At 48.0% G+C, this 16589-nt stretch overlaps 1 protein-coding gene across 2 annotated transcripts; it reads left to right on the forward strand.

Moving 5' to 3' along the window:
* Positions 1-887: 887 nt before the first annotated feature.
* LOC144733144 (uncharacterized) lies at positions 888-16166 on the forward strand. Of its 2 annotated transcripts, none has more exons than XM_078614917.1 (8): positions 888-1234; positions 5192-5245; positions 5552-5618; positions 7002-7109; positions 9318-9431; positions 10349-10428; positions 11388-11727; positions 12577-16166. In XM_078614917.1, exons 1-8 carry the CDS (start codon positions 1190-1192, stop codon positions 13104-13106), a joined length of 1338 nt encoding a protein of 445 aa, XP_078471043.1. In that variant the 5' UTR covers positions 888-1189; the 3' UTR covers positions 13107-16166. The 2 variants fall into 2 exon arrangements, with proteins under 2 accessions (XP_078471043.1, XP_078471044.1); XM_078614918.1 differs by having other exon boundaries at positions 11409-11727.
* Positions 16167-16589: the final 423 nt, after the last annotated feature.

Genomic DNA, 16589 nt, shown 5'->3' on the forward strand with positions numbered 1-16589 from the left:
ATGTTAACTACCTCACCTGGTATACAGGAGGTCGTCGGTTCGAACCCGACTCTGACGCCTACTGCTGCTGTATATTTGGGGCCTGCGGCTCTCTTTCCCCGTGGTCGCGTGCCTTTTTCTCCAGGTTCTCCGTGTTTTCCATCCACATTTAGAATCAACGACACGCTTTTTAGGGTGTTTTGGCTACTGCTATACAATTCCACGTGATGATGATGATGGTTGAGCTATCACTCATGGCCAGGCCGCTTTTGAAAAAGAGCTACTACATAGGTAAGTGGGTCTTAACTGGTAAAATAATGATACTTTAGTAATTAGTTTATAGATTTGTACCAGCGGTGTCAATCTCTGCGTCTATGGAGGAGGCTCGTGAAGGACGACACTGGGCAGTGCCAGGCTAGGTGCACGTTGAGGACGCTGCTACTGGCCAGTTGGAGGTGGCCGTCCTCCAGCAACAACAACGAGGGGCAGAGGAGCGGCGCTCACAACAACGAGCGGTTAAAACGCAGTGAGTTGGCAGAGTACTCAAATTGTGAATGTTGTAGTGGATTTACTCCCCAACACAGAACCGGTGTGCTGTGCTAGTGACGAATTGGCACGTTCAGTTTACGTGACAAACCCTCTAACTAATTGGCCATGTCGGGTGGTGGTGGGTTCAACACCACATTTATATTTACACAATCTAACCCAATAAAAAATAAACCTATACTATGGATTACATTGGTCGCGACAAAGCCTCCTGCTGAGTGTTAAACTGCCTGTTACATTCAAGTTGAGTAACCTGCCTATGGGGCAAAGGGCACCTCCCGTTCTGTAATTTCCTCTGATCAGCCGCTCCCACTGGCCAAAGGTCCTTACCCTCCCAGGGTTGGTCGTACCCGTGGGTGCCAGGAAACCCACACAAATTATTCTGACTCCACGCCACCCGACCCGACACACACACACAGACCCGGGAGCCGTGTCGTTTAAGTCACCTTACTGAACGGTTGCGGGGTTATTTTGCGTGTTGATGTAACAAAGGGGGAAAGGGAAAGTGGGGAGGGAGAGAGGGTAGGCAGCCCCGTGGATTTATCGAGTTTCTTGGAGATCGTGAAGGCGTAGAAATATCCGTCGCGTTACCGCCACACGCGCACACCTCGCTCGTACCAGCCCAAGGGGTGCGTTGGGGTTGATTCAAGGCACGCTCATCAGAATGGGACTCCTTAACGACGCGACATCCCGACTGCTAATAGTTCTGGTGAGTGGGAGATTTTTTTTTGTATATTAAATTACTATTTATTACATATATAGGTACCCGTGGCACCAAGATGTTAACTACATCGCCTGGTATGTAGGAGGTCGTGGGTTCGATCCCGACACTTATGTCTGCTGTATATTTGTAGTTTGCGTCTCTCTCTCTCTCTCTCATCATCATCACGGTGGTGAGATTTTAACTCCCTCGCTTGGTTTACAGGAAGTCGTGGGTTCGATCCCGACCCTGACGATGCCTACTGGTTTATATTTGGAGTTTCCGTGTCTCTCTCATCATCATCACAGTGGCTAGGAGATGTTAACTCCCTCGCCTGGTCTACAGGAGGTCGTGGGTTCGATCCCGATGCCGACTCCTGCTGTATATTTGGAGTTTGCGTCTCTCTCCGTGGTCGCTTGGATTTGTCTCTGTTTCCTCTTCAGTTGTTTTTCCCTTTCAGATTTAGAATTAACATCACCACGTGTTTAGAATATTTCGCTGCTATAAATTTCCACACCGTGATGATGATATCATCAGCCACTTGGTTGAGCTGCTATGGCCAGGGTCGCTTCTGACCAGTGGGGCCTTACCTGGTAAAATACAAATAAATAAATTGTTCAATCTGTGGGTCTCTGAGTGTTTCTATGCATCTCAATGAGTTTCGAGAATTTGGCTACCGTTATAAATTCAATAGGGAGGCCAGAAGGGAGAGATACATAATTAGTTTACGGATTTATTTGAGTTTTATTATCGAAAATAAAAGTTGATTGGGTTAGGGCCTCCTTGTTCGCTACCACGGCATAAGCCCCCAGGACTCAAGACAGAGAGAGAGACATTCGTCAACGTAATATTTATCCACAACAAAGTTTTTTTTTGGGGGAGTCGGGTTACAATACGCGTCAATGTATTAATGTGATGTGTTTGCGTGTGTCGTTAAATCCGCCACCACCACCATCCGACATGGTCCAATCGCCAGCGAGGGTTGTGTTGTCGCGTCACCACAAAACGTGGTGGCCAACTAGTTATTGATGCAGCACTAAAGCGGTTGTGTGTTGGAGCGTTAAACCTCACTACACACATTTACAATTACAGGTAGTGTGTATTTTATAGTGTAGTGTATGGTAGTGTATAGTGCATTGTATAATAGTGTAGTGTATAGTGTATTGTGTAGTAGTGTATAGTGCATTGTATAATAGTGTAGTGTATAGTGTAGTGTGTAGTAGTGTAATGTATAGTAGTGAAGCTCCTGTGCTATATTGAAGAGGCAGCAGCGCAAATCTACCAAGGAAGGACTGGTGGCTTCACTTCAGAGCTCTACATCCTCCCTGACCTGTCCAGTGTGCCACAGATAATTCCGGGCTCGGATTTTCCTGTTCAGCCATCTGCGCACTCATCAAAACCCAACAAAATGACAAACGTGCCATGGTCATCATCAACTATGATGGACGAACAAGAGAGTGTATAGTAGTGTAGTGTATAGTCGTGTATAGTGTAGTGTGTAGTAGTAGAGTGTGTAGTAGTGTATTGTATAGTATAGTAGTGTATAGTAGTGTAGTGTATAGTTGTGTAGTGTATAGTGTATTATGCTAGTACAGCACTAAACCAGCTGTGTTGTGTGAGAGAGTAAACCCACCACGACAACATTTTTACAATTAGAGCACCGCGACATGTCGCCGACAATTCCATCAACAACCTGGCACCATCGGGGCGAGGAAAGGAGCATTTCGTGTGCGCATCCCTTCCCTTCCCCAACACTCAAATCCTACCCCTCTCCCCTATTGGCCAATAACGAATGCTCGTTCATTCATTTCTCAGTTCGCTTGTCCTGGCAAGGGTCGCGGCGGTAGCAGCGTGTTGAGGAGTGGCGGTCCTTTTCCCTGGCGACAGACCCCAGCACTACCAGAACTATACATTACTACATTATACATTACTACACACTACTACACTATACACTACGCTACACACTACAGCACAATATATTGCTATACACGACTACACTATACACTACGCTGCACACTACTATATACTACACTACTACACACTACTACACTATACAATACTGTACATAACTACACTATACACTACGATACACACTACTATACACTACACTACTTTACACTACTACACACTACTACACGATACACTACCATACACTACTACACTATAAAATGGGACCTTTTTGCCGGTATCAAAGTATGAAAAAATAATAATAATATATTTTACCCCTTTTTTGCAATAAAACAGTTGTGTTAAGGTGTTCAAACACCGGATAGAAACATTTTGCAAGGAATAAAGTTCGCATTAACCACACACATTACTTGTGGTGAACTTGCAAACAAACATGGCTCTGATAATTAATATATGGCATTGCCTTTGAAACTGATTGGCCTGCACCAGAGACATCCTTCTTTATGGCATCGTTCACCAGTGTCAGACCAGAGAACGCCAAAAGGCGAACAGTACAAGGGCAATGCCACACGTATAGCTCGGGGTGAGCAGTTACAAAGTGGGACAGTTGTTGCCAAAACCCCAGCACTTCATCACCTGCAACTGGCATCCTTGAAATCTACCTGCGAGCCCACATCATAACCCTTCCCTACCTGCAGCAGGCGTCCCTGCACAATGCCCGTGAGGCCGGGCGGCACCTCAATCCCCCATCCACCCTCGAGCAGCAACGTTTGAAAGAATAAGAATAGGTTTTACAATTTCAGGTAATAAAACAGGTGTTGAACATCTTAACACCCGTTTTATTGCCAGGAAGGGTAAAAGCTATTCTTATTTTTCATGCTAGACTATAAAATACACTACTATAAACTACACAACTATAAACTACTACACTATACACTACATTACTATACACTACATTACTATACACTAAACTACACTACTATACACTCCACTACTATACACTCCACTACTATACACTACACTACTATACACTACACTATACACTACACACTACACTACTATACACAATGCTATGGAGGGTCAGGGACTGGGAATGGAGCTGCTGATGTTGCAGGGGTAGGTAAGGCGGAATAAGGTGGAGTGTGATGGTGAGTTGAGGGTGTCCGATGGGTGCAACGTGAAGTTGCGAAATGGGCACGGACGAGGGTAAGTGGAGGGTGGTAGGGGAGCAGAGATCTGGTGGCCGGACAGTTGAGCCGATGGAGGATGGCAGAGTAGGGCTTGGGGAGAGACGAACCTTGTAGCAGGTCTCTGAAGTCCCATAAGCCCCCGGCTCTCACGTAAACTGCATTTGCGACGCCATTTTATGTCCGTTGAAGGCAGTCTATCCCTCCTCTCGGCGAGCTCTACGCGATGCGCCAATCAAAGTTTCAAAGGTTTGTTTATGACTGCGGCATTCGTCCTCATTGCTGCGCTTGGACGACGTGACAACAGAATGATCACGGCGTTTCTGTGCGCGGTGGGGATGCAGTCGCCAAAAATAAATTAATTAATTACGATCTTGATTTGAATCTTTCGTGACTGCAGGAATCCATACTCTTTGGTTCTTTTGGTAAAGTCACGGAGGTAGAAAATTAATAGATCACGACGATTCAATCGCAACACAACCAACCGTCATCAAGTGAGACAAACACAACAGGTTGCTTGCGATCGAAACTTCGTGATCTATTAATTTTCTATCTAATTAATCACGATTTCGACTTCCGTTTATTCGGGACCCCGGGGACCCGCCATAAGGTTCAGATGTGGCCAGGTGCACATAGAAAACGAGACATCGGAACCCGAAATTTGAGGAATTTTGGTCGTCGCCGGAGGGTTATCTCATGACCACAGGTGCCGTCATCATAGTTCCCGTAAGGCGCTTTGGTAAAAGCGCTTTATGTAAAATGCTAGATAAGACGATGAGATTGCCACCGGTTGTTACTGCCAACACGTTCGTAACTTGCGTGGCACATTGACGATGCTTTGCCTTTCGTCCTCCCGTTTTTTGCCGCCCAGATCGTAACACGGATGGCCGATGTGAGCTGCGGTCAACCCTCGCCTTCAAATCAGGCAAGAAACACACCGCATGGCTCATTAGGCAAAAGTCCCCCCCGCCTGCCCAGCGAAACGTCGTAGTCAAAAATTGTAAATGTTGTGGATTCACTCTTCAACACACCGGTGGGCTAAAGTAGTACACTATTTTGTCTTTTGTCATCGTGACACATTTTTTACCGATTGGCCGTGTCGGGTGATGGAGGGTTGCGACACATTTATAAATAACGCGATCGTTGCTAACCGTTGCGCCACTGCTACCCCCCCCCGCCCTCACTCTGTTGTGTTGTTAACTCGTTGAACCTTCATCGTGTGGATGCACAGGATGAGTGCCAAACTCAGGGCCGGTACAAGTCGGCGGCCGGCTTCTGCTGTGCGCTTTGTTCGCCAGGTAACAAAGATTCACCACCACCCCCCACCCCACCCCACGTTTCGCCTCTAACAGACTCTTGGGGCAAGTGTTGTTAGCGAGTAGCAGCACCTATGAATGCCGGCACGGCACACGAGGGAGTGGGTGGCCAGTACCACGCCCGGTCAGCTTTGTCTCCCCAGTACTGGCGATGTTTACTACACACTGCTACACCAGGTACTCATTTGAGGCTAAGTCGACCTAGGGGAGGCCCAGGACCGATTCAGATAATCGTCACTGGTGTTGGTGGCCGTGAGCGGGAATGGAACTAGGATCTCTTCCGGGTTCGCAATGTAGCGCTAACCCCTACAACACCACCGCCGCCTCCCCATAAAATGCATTTTGGACTCGAATGCCGCTGGTAGTAGTGATAATAATAATGATTTAAACTCATAAAGCGCCCTCAAACAATCCTTGTCAGGGCGCTACGCATGGGAAAAGGGTGGAAAATAGTTAACGATGAGCGAGTTCAAGGCTTTAGGGAAAAAATAAAACTAAAATGAGAGAAGGCCGTTCTTGAACAGATTTCGTTTTTGAGTTTAACACTCAGTAGGTGGCCTTTGCGGACAATATTATCCGTAATTGAAGGTATTTTGTGTTAGATCGCGTGAATATAAATGTGTCGTTAAACCCGCCACCACCCGAAACGGCAAATCAGTAAGGAGGTTTGCGTCACGTAAACAAAACGTGGTGTCAGTTCGTTGAATGGTACAGCGCTAAACCGGTTGTTGTGGGTTGGAAAGTAAACCCCACCGCCACATTTACAAATCGAGTTGATTCTCCAACACAAACCGGTGCCAGCCGTCATAGGCGTGGCCACTCGCTACGAACAGCCACTCGCTACGAACAGACACTCGCTACGAACAGGCAATCGCCACGAACAGGCACTCGCCATGAACAGGCACTCGCTACGAACAGCATTCTGCAACATGAGAAAAGTTGTTTAGAAAGACAGAGAATATTGAAGAGCTGGAGAAAAAAGGAGTGATATTTGACTTCACTCAGCTGGGGCCACGGACTCTGGAACTTTTTTGAGTTCATGTGCTGAGGTGAGCTCTGACTCCTCTCACGCAGTATCCACCTGAGTAGACATGACAGGAATGAAACAGTGTTTTATATTGGAGAAGGTCAAGAGGTCATTATGGCCAATGCCATTAATGCCGTAAAAGGGGTACAAATTGGCAATAGAAATAATTTACTTCACCCAGCTGGGGCTGTGAAGGGAACAGAAGCAGCATCGCCGTCTGCTGGGGCTGTGTGAGGAACCCTCGCCCCAACAGTACACGGGAAATGTTGGGGATGGCTGTCTATGTGGTCTCTTCCCCACCCCACCCCACCCCACCCCCCCACCTCATCGCCGTGTAGATGAAGAAATCGTGAGCGAATGCACGGCAGAGACCGCCACTGTGTGCCGGTGCAAGGAGGGATACGGGCGCCTCGAACCCGACCGGCCCTGCAGCGAGCAAGGCACAGGTCAGAGGCGCAACGATTCCGTCCCTTTGGGTGAACGCCGCCGTGGAGGTTTTTTAATGGCGCGGACTTTTGGATGAATGTCTGCCAGGGGCTCCTCTTACTTACGAACGAGTTGGCGTCCAGAGGTCAGTTCGTAAGTGCAACTTTACTCCCGTCGATTCCTCACATGCTGCATGGCATCTAAAGCATTACTATATATTATACACTCCTACACTGCATTATATACTACGACACTACTATAAACACTACACTACTGCACTATACAGGGACTCCTCTATTTACGAACCAGTTAGGTTCTAGAGGTCTGTGTTTGTAAATCGATTATGTTCGTAAGTCCAAAGTTACTCCCGTCAATTCCAAACGCAATGTAACGGCATTTACACTAAACACGGGGAATGGCTTTAAACATAGATGCCACTGGTTCTTCACGTTCTGCAGATGTAGATGCCACTGGTTCTTCACGTTCTGCAGATGTAGATGCCACTGGTTCTTCACATTCTGCAGACGTAGATGCTATTGGTTCTTCACATTCTGCAGATGTAGATGCCACTGGTTCTTCACGTCCTGCAGATGTAGATGCCACTGGTTCTTCACGTTATGCAGATGTAGATGCCACTGGTTCTTCATATTCTGAAGATGTCGATTCCACCATCGGCATCTGTTGCGCACCAGTTGAACTTACAGCCCTCGGTCCGAATGGGCAACTGGACATAACGGACAGGTTTGTTCATATCTCTGAAAGTCGAATGTTCATAAGTAGAGGAGTTCCTGCGTGAGGAAACACATTTTTTTCTTGCTGTCTTAACGCGCAACGCGAATTGAAGATATGTAACGCGATCGAGTGCAAGTTAGGAACATGCGGTGGTTTGTAGTTTGGCTGATCGGCGTGGTGTCGTCATCATCGTCGTCGTCATCATCGTCATCGTCATCATCGTGATCATCATTATCATTGTCATCGTCGTCGTCATGATCATCATCTCTTTGGTTCTTTCGGTATAGTCACGTAGAAAATAAATACATTAAATCATATTTAATTTAGTTTCTTTAATTAATGTTTAATTTATTTTCTTTCTACTTGACTTTACCGAAAGAACGAAAGAGTAATTCCTGCGGTCACGAAAGCTTCAAATCAAGTATGATCATCATCATGGTCACTATCGTCGTCGTCATCATCATCGTCATCATCATCGTCGTCATCAACATCATCGTCATCATCATCATCGTCATCAATATAATCGTCATCATCATCCTCATCGTCATCATCATCCTCGTCGTCATCATCGCACGAGGCGCTGGGATGCTGCTGGATGCTTCTAGTAGACGCCACCCACCGCGCACCTCTGCCTTCACTCAGGCCCCGCGTTACGCCATCATCACACTCGTTAAACGGTGGACCGCGCTTCAAGTGGTACGTCATTTACCATGGTACCTCACGGTGCGATCTTTCACCATAACGCGGCGTTCATCGGGGGAGCGCGACCACTACCACTACCGCCGCATTGCAAGAGAAGGACAGCAGATTGTGGGTGACGGTTCTCCGGTGGTATCTTCCTCGCCTGGCATGCGGGGGAGCGGTCGAGGGTTCGGCCGCGACACTGACTGACGATGCCTGCCGGACATTTGGAGAGTTTGTGTGTCTCCTCTCCCCCCCTCCCTCCCCCCCCCCCCGTGGTCGCGTAACGATTGCTGGTCGGGGAGGGGGGGTCCTCCTGGTTTTTTGTCTCCACATTTAGAATTGACGTCATGCTATAGCATAGCGGTCAGCGCTGCGCTACGAACCCGGCAAAGACCTGAGTTCGATTCCCACTCATGGCCAACACCAGTGATAGCGATTGTTTGAACCAGTCCTTGGCCATCTCCTTGGTCGACTCAGCCTCAAATGAGTTACCTGTAGGGTTTAATAGTGTAGTGTATAGGGTAGCGTATAGTGTAGTGTATAGTAGTGTAGTGTGTAGTAGTGTATAGTAGTCTAGTGTATAGTAGTGTTGTGTATAGTATCGACAAAAGCGGCCGGGCGTGGTGTTGGCCACCCACCCTCTCTGTGTGTGCCACAATACCGGACTTTACAGGTGGTGTTACTCTCTACTAACAGCACTTGCCGCTGACTGTCCCTTAGAGGCTACACGGGACGGGAGGGGTGGGAGAGAGAGGGATGATCTTTGTGTTCGTTATCACTGCTGTGTTCTGTTTAATTTTTTTTATTTTTAGGAGTGAACGGTTGGATTTTCTGGGCCGTCGGTGGCGGGACCGTGTTTGTCGTCCTTGCGTCCCTTGCCGCCTTCTGTTGCTATCGCAAGCGGCGCAACCAGCAACGCAAACGACGTAAGTGGGGTCCATTGCCGATTTGCCATTTCATCATCCGTGACCGTTTCACGACCCGACACTGCACCTCTGATCGGCACACGGTTGGCCACGTACGGTGGTGCGAAAGAAGTTCAACATACACACACACACATATATACTGCCCCTAGACTAACACTACCCATATAGATTCAACACTGTCCATCGACTAACACTACCCATATACATTCAACACTGCCCATAGGCTCAACACTGCCCATATAGATTCAACACTGCCCATAGACTAACACTACCCATATAGATTCAACACTGTCCATACACTCAACACTGATATCATTACGTATGAACCCCAGAACCTGCATTCATGTTAATTGATGAAGCCGCTAGGGTCAAAATGTGCTGCATCTGACATAGTTATATTTGTGACAAAAGCAATCGACTTAGTCTGCAAGTTCAATGAAGCGTGCGAGAGTACTCTGGGTGGCTTTGACGATCTCTCTGGTCCACAAACTCTTGCACCGGCTGAATCATTCGTGTACAAAGATGCAAGTCCTGTACCGACATTCGCCACGGCGACAAATATTACATACGTTACATCGTACACTACATGCAATACAAAACAATGAAAGTACTGCCCACTTGTGTACGCATCACGGTACAGCAAGCATGTTAACTTTTGTTGAAATAGGGTGTTTATTTGTTTTGCTCATTTGTGTCATTGTTTACGCCAATTTCACACGGTAAACACATTTAAAACACTCAATAATACATCATGCAATAATAAGAAGATGGCTTTTGTTACCCTTTGTTGCAGTAACAAAACAGGCGTTGTGTTAAGATGTTCAAACACCACAATAAATTATATCTTTTTGAAAGGAATCAATACAAATTAAGGTGCATATATTTATTTAATTCCCCCTCTCCCCCCCCCCAAACAGGGAGACCGATGGAAACGGAAGTGCAATGTGAAGAGATTTTGCCAAAGGATCCACCGCTGAAGAAGGAATTTCTCTCTAGGGTAAATATATAGAGACATTAATGGCTGATCTACGGCGTGTACGCCATCTATGGGTCACAAGCCTGTAACTGCGCATCTTGTGCCTCTCTGGCACAGGCGTAGGCACGGCAGGGAAGCGGGCCCGAGAGGGCCATGGTCCCGTTGACGGGCAGAGAGAGGGCACGCGAGGAGATGCAGATTCCAAAATATACAGCAGGCGTCAGATTCGACGAGGTAGTTAACATATCGCCAATGCAGCATATTGATACGTGTTTAATTAGTCCACCAGACGAAGATAAGGATGACACATGCTTCTTTATTCATCGCACGAGCTCACGCTGCGGATGGACCACTCCGCTCCTTAATCCCTCCAGGAACCCGCCCTGATCGCCCCGCCTCATACAGTGACGTCACCGCTCCCCTCCCTGTGCGTTCCATCTCTCTCTCACGCCCCCGGCCTTCTCTTTCCTTTCATTCGTGACGTTATCTTACCTGTAACTTAGGATCCCGTGGGTATTTGTACCCCCGGATCACGTAAGTATTAGCACTGTACGTGCATGCAAACAGCAGTGTTTAGCAATTATCTGAATCGGTCCCGGGCCTCCCCCCAAGGTCGACTCGGCCTCAAATGAGCACCTGGTGCAGTGTGTAATAAGCATCGCCACCCAGGAGACAAAGGCGGCCGGGCGTGATGCTGGCCTCCCAAATCGCCTCGTGTTGCCACAGTGCGGCCTTCATAAGTGCTACTCGCTAACAGCACTTACCCCAAGAGTCTGTTCTGGCTGTATGGGGGATCTTTTGTCTTTGTATTTTGGTTGTTGCGTGTCGTGGTTTGTGCTAGATTTGTTTCTTCCAATTACTGTTGCAGAGTAAGAAGTTGGGGTTATTTGCAGCATCAATGTGCGATGCCTATACAGTGCCTTGAACTATTATTGAATGCTGTCTGACCTCCCCCCCCCCCCACCGTGCCAATGCTGCAGTACGAACTCGAAACACCGAAGAACGTTAAGGAAATCATAGAGGGCAAGATCGACGCGAGCGAGGCGGCGGTGTGGAAAGCGATGGGGGAAAACCTGCCGCAGCTCCGGGAATGCATCGACCTGGGTCCTCAGCTGTTCACCGAGAGGCTGTGCGGCCAGGGCATCATCACGGAAGAAGCGCGCGACGTGGCGGCCGCGCAGTCCAACGTGTGGCGGCGCACCGACTACATCCTGCAGACCGTCGTGGAGAGAGGGGAGGCAAGTGCGCAGAAGCTCCTGGACATGTTCTCCGGCATCATGAGGGAGCAGGCGTCGGCCATGCAAGCGCTCGCCTCTCGATGTAAGTGTAAAGGAGAGCCGACACAAGATTGCAGGGGGGTTCGTCTTTTAATCCTTTCCTCTTCTCCACACCTGTCCCCAGCCGTCCCAATCTCGTTCCCGCCAAAAGACCCCTCTTCCCGCCCGTTCTCCCCTTATATCTCCTCGATTACCCCTCCCACTAACCCTCCTATTGGTGGGAATCCTTCCCGACACCCCTACATAAGTAAAGCTGCGCTGAGCTGACCCACGGAGGGAGGGGGGGGGGGGGTCTACACATCCCTCCGTGGTCTTGCCCAGCCCGTATCTTGCCATCTTGCCATCTCTCCACGCGTTGCATTCTCGCTCCCTCTCTACGTTCTCAATCTTTGTTGTCTCTCTGTTTCTCCTTGCGCTTAATCCATGCTTTCGTTCTCTCTTTCTCTTCTTGCCCGCCCCCCTTCAATGGAACAAATTCGCCCTGGTTAATGTTGAAACGGAAAGAAAAATAGATTTTTATATATTTAAAATAATAATAATCGTGACCACGAATTTTCATGATCGAATTGTGGTGGGGGAGTGAGGTGAGATCTGGTTGGTTGTCAAGAGTGCGCCGCTCTCTCATTGGCCGAGCGAATGATGGGGGTGGGGACGTTTGCTCGGCCAGTGCTGCCACTGTGTGTTCTCACTCGTAAGAGTTTTTTTGTATGATGGTTCGATTTTTATTGTGTTGGTTTGTAAAAAATTATATCAATGACAAAAGAGTGCTATAACGAATCAGCTTTACACAGGGTCACACTAAGCGAAGTCTGCCTCTACACACACACATATATATAACACACGCGTGAAGAGAAAACGATCTAACAAACAAGTAATGTGTCTATGCTGACAGATGGCTGCTCAATAACGTTCAACAAAAGCACCGCCCATCCAAACCTCTTGATCTCCGAAGACCTGAAGATGGCGACGAAGACGGAAGAGGCTCAACCGTGCCGAGCGCACGAAGGCAGGTTCGACCACTGGCACCAGGCGCTGTGCTCCAACTATTTCTCGACGGGTCAGCACTACTGGGAGGTGGACGTGAGCAATTCGTGGGACTGCCGGGTGGGTGTGGCCTACGAGACGATCTCGCGGAAGGGGGCGGAACTCGGCTGCGCGTTGGGCTGCAACCGTGACTCGTGGGCGCTGCGCAAGGACGGCGCCAGGTGCATCGCGATGCACGGGAGGCTGGCGGTGTGCCACGTGGTGCACGAGGCTCCACAGAGGGTGGGCGTCTACGTGAACTGCGACGAGGGCGTAGTGGCGTTCTACATCGCCGAGCCCAGGCGGTTGTTCCACTCGTTCCACGCCAATTTCGCCAGGCCCCTGTGTTTCGCGGTCCACCTGCACGACGGATCGGTGACGTGCATCGACTTGCGTTAGACGTAGACAACCTTTCTCCTTCCCCCCCGCCCCAATCCCCATCATCATCCTGTGCATGCCCCTCGGGGCGTAGCAGTCCCCACGAGCCTCGATCGTGCGTGTCCGCGTCAGCCGTGGTCTGCCCCGGGTGCGCCTCAAGTCCAGCAGTGGGCCGTCGATGATCACGCTCAGGTCCCTGGCGTGATACATAGATGCGTCCGCCCGGGCAGCGTGTCCGAAGAGCTTGAAGTCTAGTGGCTCTGACCGTTTCATGCACTGCCGGGCATCCCGTGCGAAGGCGGACCCCAGCATTGGCGATGCGTTCACTGAAGTGGACGCGGAGTGTCCATCGCAGGCACCCACTGGTCGAAGGCATCCAGCGTCCCTGCTCAGGGACGCCGTCATTGACCACGTCTCCGAGCCGTACAGTTGTAAGGGATGCATTGTGTAAGTCGAATATGTGTTGCTGTCGTAATACTGGAGCGCAAGATGTGTCCGTCGAGCTGGTTCATGCACTCGCGTGCAATCGAGATTCTCCTTTTAAGTTCTATCTCGTTGAATAGTGCAGCCGAGATAGATGAACGATTTTACCAATTTAACGTTGTTGTCCGCTATTTGTAACCTCAGGCAATCTGTGTGAAGGTTCATCAGTGGTCTGTATTCTTAGTTTTTTAGCTCCAGTTTATTTCCAGGCCACATGGGAGGGCTTCACGATGCATGATTTCTAGGGCTAGTGTAGCGCACTCGTCACAGCTGGCTGGTGAAAACCAGACTTTGCGCTCCTTGTTGACCCGCGCAACTGGCAATGCGGCATGAAGATGTACTTGGTCGTGTCACTCGTGGGGGAATTCTTGGCAGTTGTGTTCCCCCGGTCTCTTGCCGGGAGACCAGGATAGGTAGCTGGGAGACTTCGATGTTGGGTTTCCTTGAGCCAGCTACCCGGCTGCTCCGTTAACCTCAGAGCAGAGGGAGCTGTTACTGAGCATCGGGACATGTCCACACGCATGTGGGCCCAGCACGCTGCAGCTACAGGTCGAGCAACTGCTCACTGACCAGTTATACCGCCGGACATTCAGTCGCATGTACAGACGCAGCGATCACAGCCATACACTAACAATACTCGTATAGATTCAATACCGCCCATAGACTAACAATACCCATATAGATTCAACCCAGCCCATAGATTAACACTACCCATATAAATTCAACAGCGCCCATGGACTAACACTACCCATATAGATTCAACACTGCCAATAGACTAACACTACTCATATAGATTCAACACCGCCCATGGACTAACACTACCCATATAGATTCAACACAGCCAATAGACTAACACTGCCCATATAGATTCAACACAGCCCATAGACTAACACTACCCATTTAGATTCAGCACTGCCCATAGACTAACACTACCCATGTAGATTCAACACTGCCCATAGACTGACACTACCCATGTAGATCCAACACTGCCCATGGATTAACACTACCCATATATATTCAACACCGCCAATGGACTAACACTACCCATATAGATTCAACACTGCCCATAGACTAACACTACCCATATAGATTCAACACTGCCCATAGACTGACACTACCCATGTAGATTCAACACTGCCCATGAACTAACACTACCCAGTTTCCAAAAATCCCCATCTTTTTTCGACTGCAGGAGGAAGGAGGAGGGAGAGGGAGGGAGTAGGGAAGAGTAGGAGGGAGGATGAATCATCTTACACCATTGGAACCTCATTTGCCAGTAAAAAATATGATAATTGTCAGTTTTGTTGCCAGATAGAAGGGTAAAAAAACAATCATCATATTTTTTACTGGCAAATGAGGTTCCAATGATGTAAATGCTTACGCCGAGCTCTCATACTCTGATGGTGCATTGTCTTTGAGTTGTGCACCTTTTGGCGTCATCTGGTCCAACCCATGTGAGACTAGGCTCTAAGGAAAGCTGTCTCGGATATGGACCAATCAACTTCAAGGACATTGCATATATTATCAGAGTTATGTTTTTTATATGCATTATGGCTGCAGGTATTGTGGTCTATGCAAACATGACTCCTTGTAAAAAAAGGTGTCAGTTTTGTTGCCAGATAGAAGGGTAAAAAAACAATTATCAGGATGAATCCTGTGAGCTATGAAGCTCTTGTTCACAGATGTCCATGTCAGCAAGAAAACCCAGGCACACCACGAGACAACCACATATATTGTATAAGTTTCTCTAAATGTAAAAAATAAGTCCAATTCGCCTTCTATGATTAGCTATTTTCCAATTTACATTGAATAATTGTTAAATTTAGTCTATGGATTTGTTGGATGGAGCATTTTGTCGCGTATTTCTTTCCCGAAGTAAGTTCTTATCCACGCTACACAGCATTGGCCTTTTGCGCAAAAGGAGCCAAATCACTTATCGCGTGTTTTAAATATGCCTGCGGTTCATCTCCCGATTAAAATAAAGGATACAATCTGTAAAGCTTTTAAAAATTAAATAAAAATATTCGCTTTTATGCACTTGGCGTTTGGCCTCTTTTTTTTTGGGGGGGGGGGGGGATTTGTCACAAGGCCAACTTCATTATTCCTGCGCCAGGGAGCAATGCTTATATCGCCAAGAATATTATGATAAAGCCAACCATATTGCTCCGTTAACAAAATGAGCTGCTCTGTGTTATGACTGGCTAGGACCCATGTCAGGGCACATGTGTAACGAATGGAACACTCCCTTTAAAATTATCACGGCGGTAATAATAAACTCAACCTACGACGATAACCACATTTAGTTAACATTTTTTTTTATAAGGTTGCAACTCTGGATTGACACTCTGTTACAGAGCTTAAACGTGGAGATTGCATTTAAAAATGGCTGCCTCTGTATGGTTGTGATTAGGGGCATTTATTGGGATTCCAATTCTTAACCTTTAACAGTGTTGGGAATTGTAAATGATCTCAAGGGTCAAGTAACCAGGTTTCCTAACCAGGTTATTGTGCCCCCTGTGCCTCGATCTTTCCTGGCCGCGATTGTTGTCAAGTAGACGGTCTTCAAGAAATGATGAAATAAAATATTTGGTACCACTGCTTTTTCCTGGGTTCCACTGCCTGATCTTCCTTGTCAACTGTGTCAAGCCTCTCGCTCCAAACGCTGGCCACGTGCACACCAGGACTTTCTGAGAGGTTGAGGGTCCAACCTGGCATGGGTTTATTCGTCCAACTCACAGCAAACAGGTACGCCAATGGACACCTCTACAATCCAACTGCTGGTGTCACGATTGGCCTTTTGATGCAAATCTCTCCAAAATCCATCAAGTGGTCACGCGACTATGGCAATTGAATCACGTGCCTGCCTGTTACGAAAGTTTGATGGATGAAGGGGATGGACGAGTGTACCACCCATTAATCCCAGCAACATTCACAATAATAAAAAATCAGTCTGTAGTGCGAATATATGCACCATTTATACAGGTAGGAACAACAGTTCCACACTGCCCACCAGGGATTCTT

Source organism: Lampetra planeri, chromosome 45 (genome assembly GCF_965212315.1).
Source record: "Lampetra planeri chromosome 45, kcLamPlan1.2.h2, whole genome shotgun sequence".
Classification (NCBI taxonomy): domain Eukaryota; kingdom Metazoa; phylum Chordata; class Hyperoartia; order Petromyzontiformes; family Petromyzontidae; genus Lampetra; species Lampetra planeri.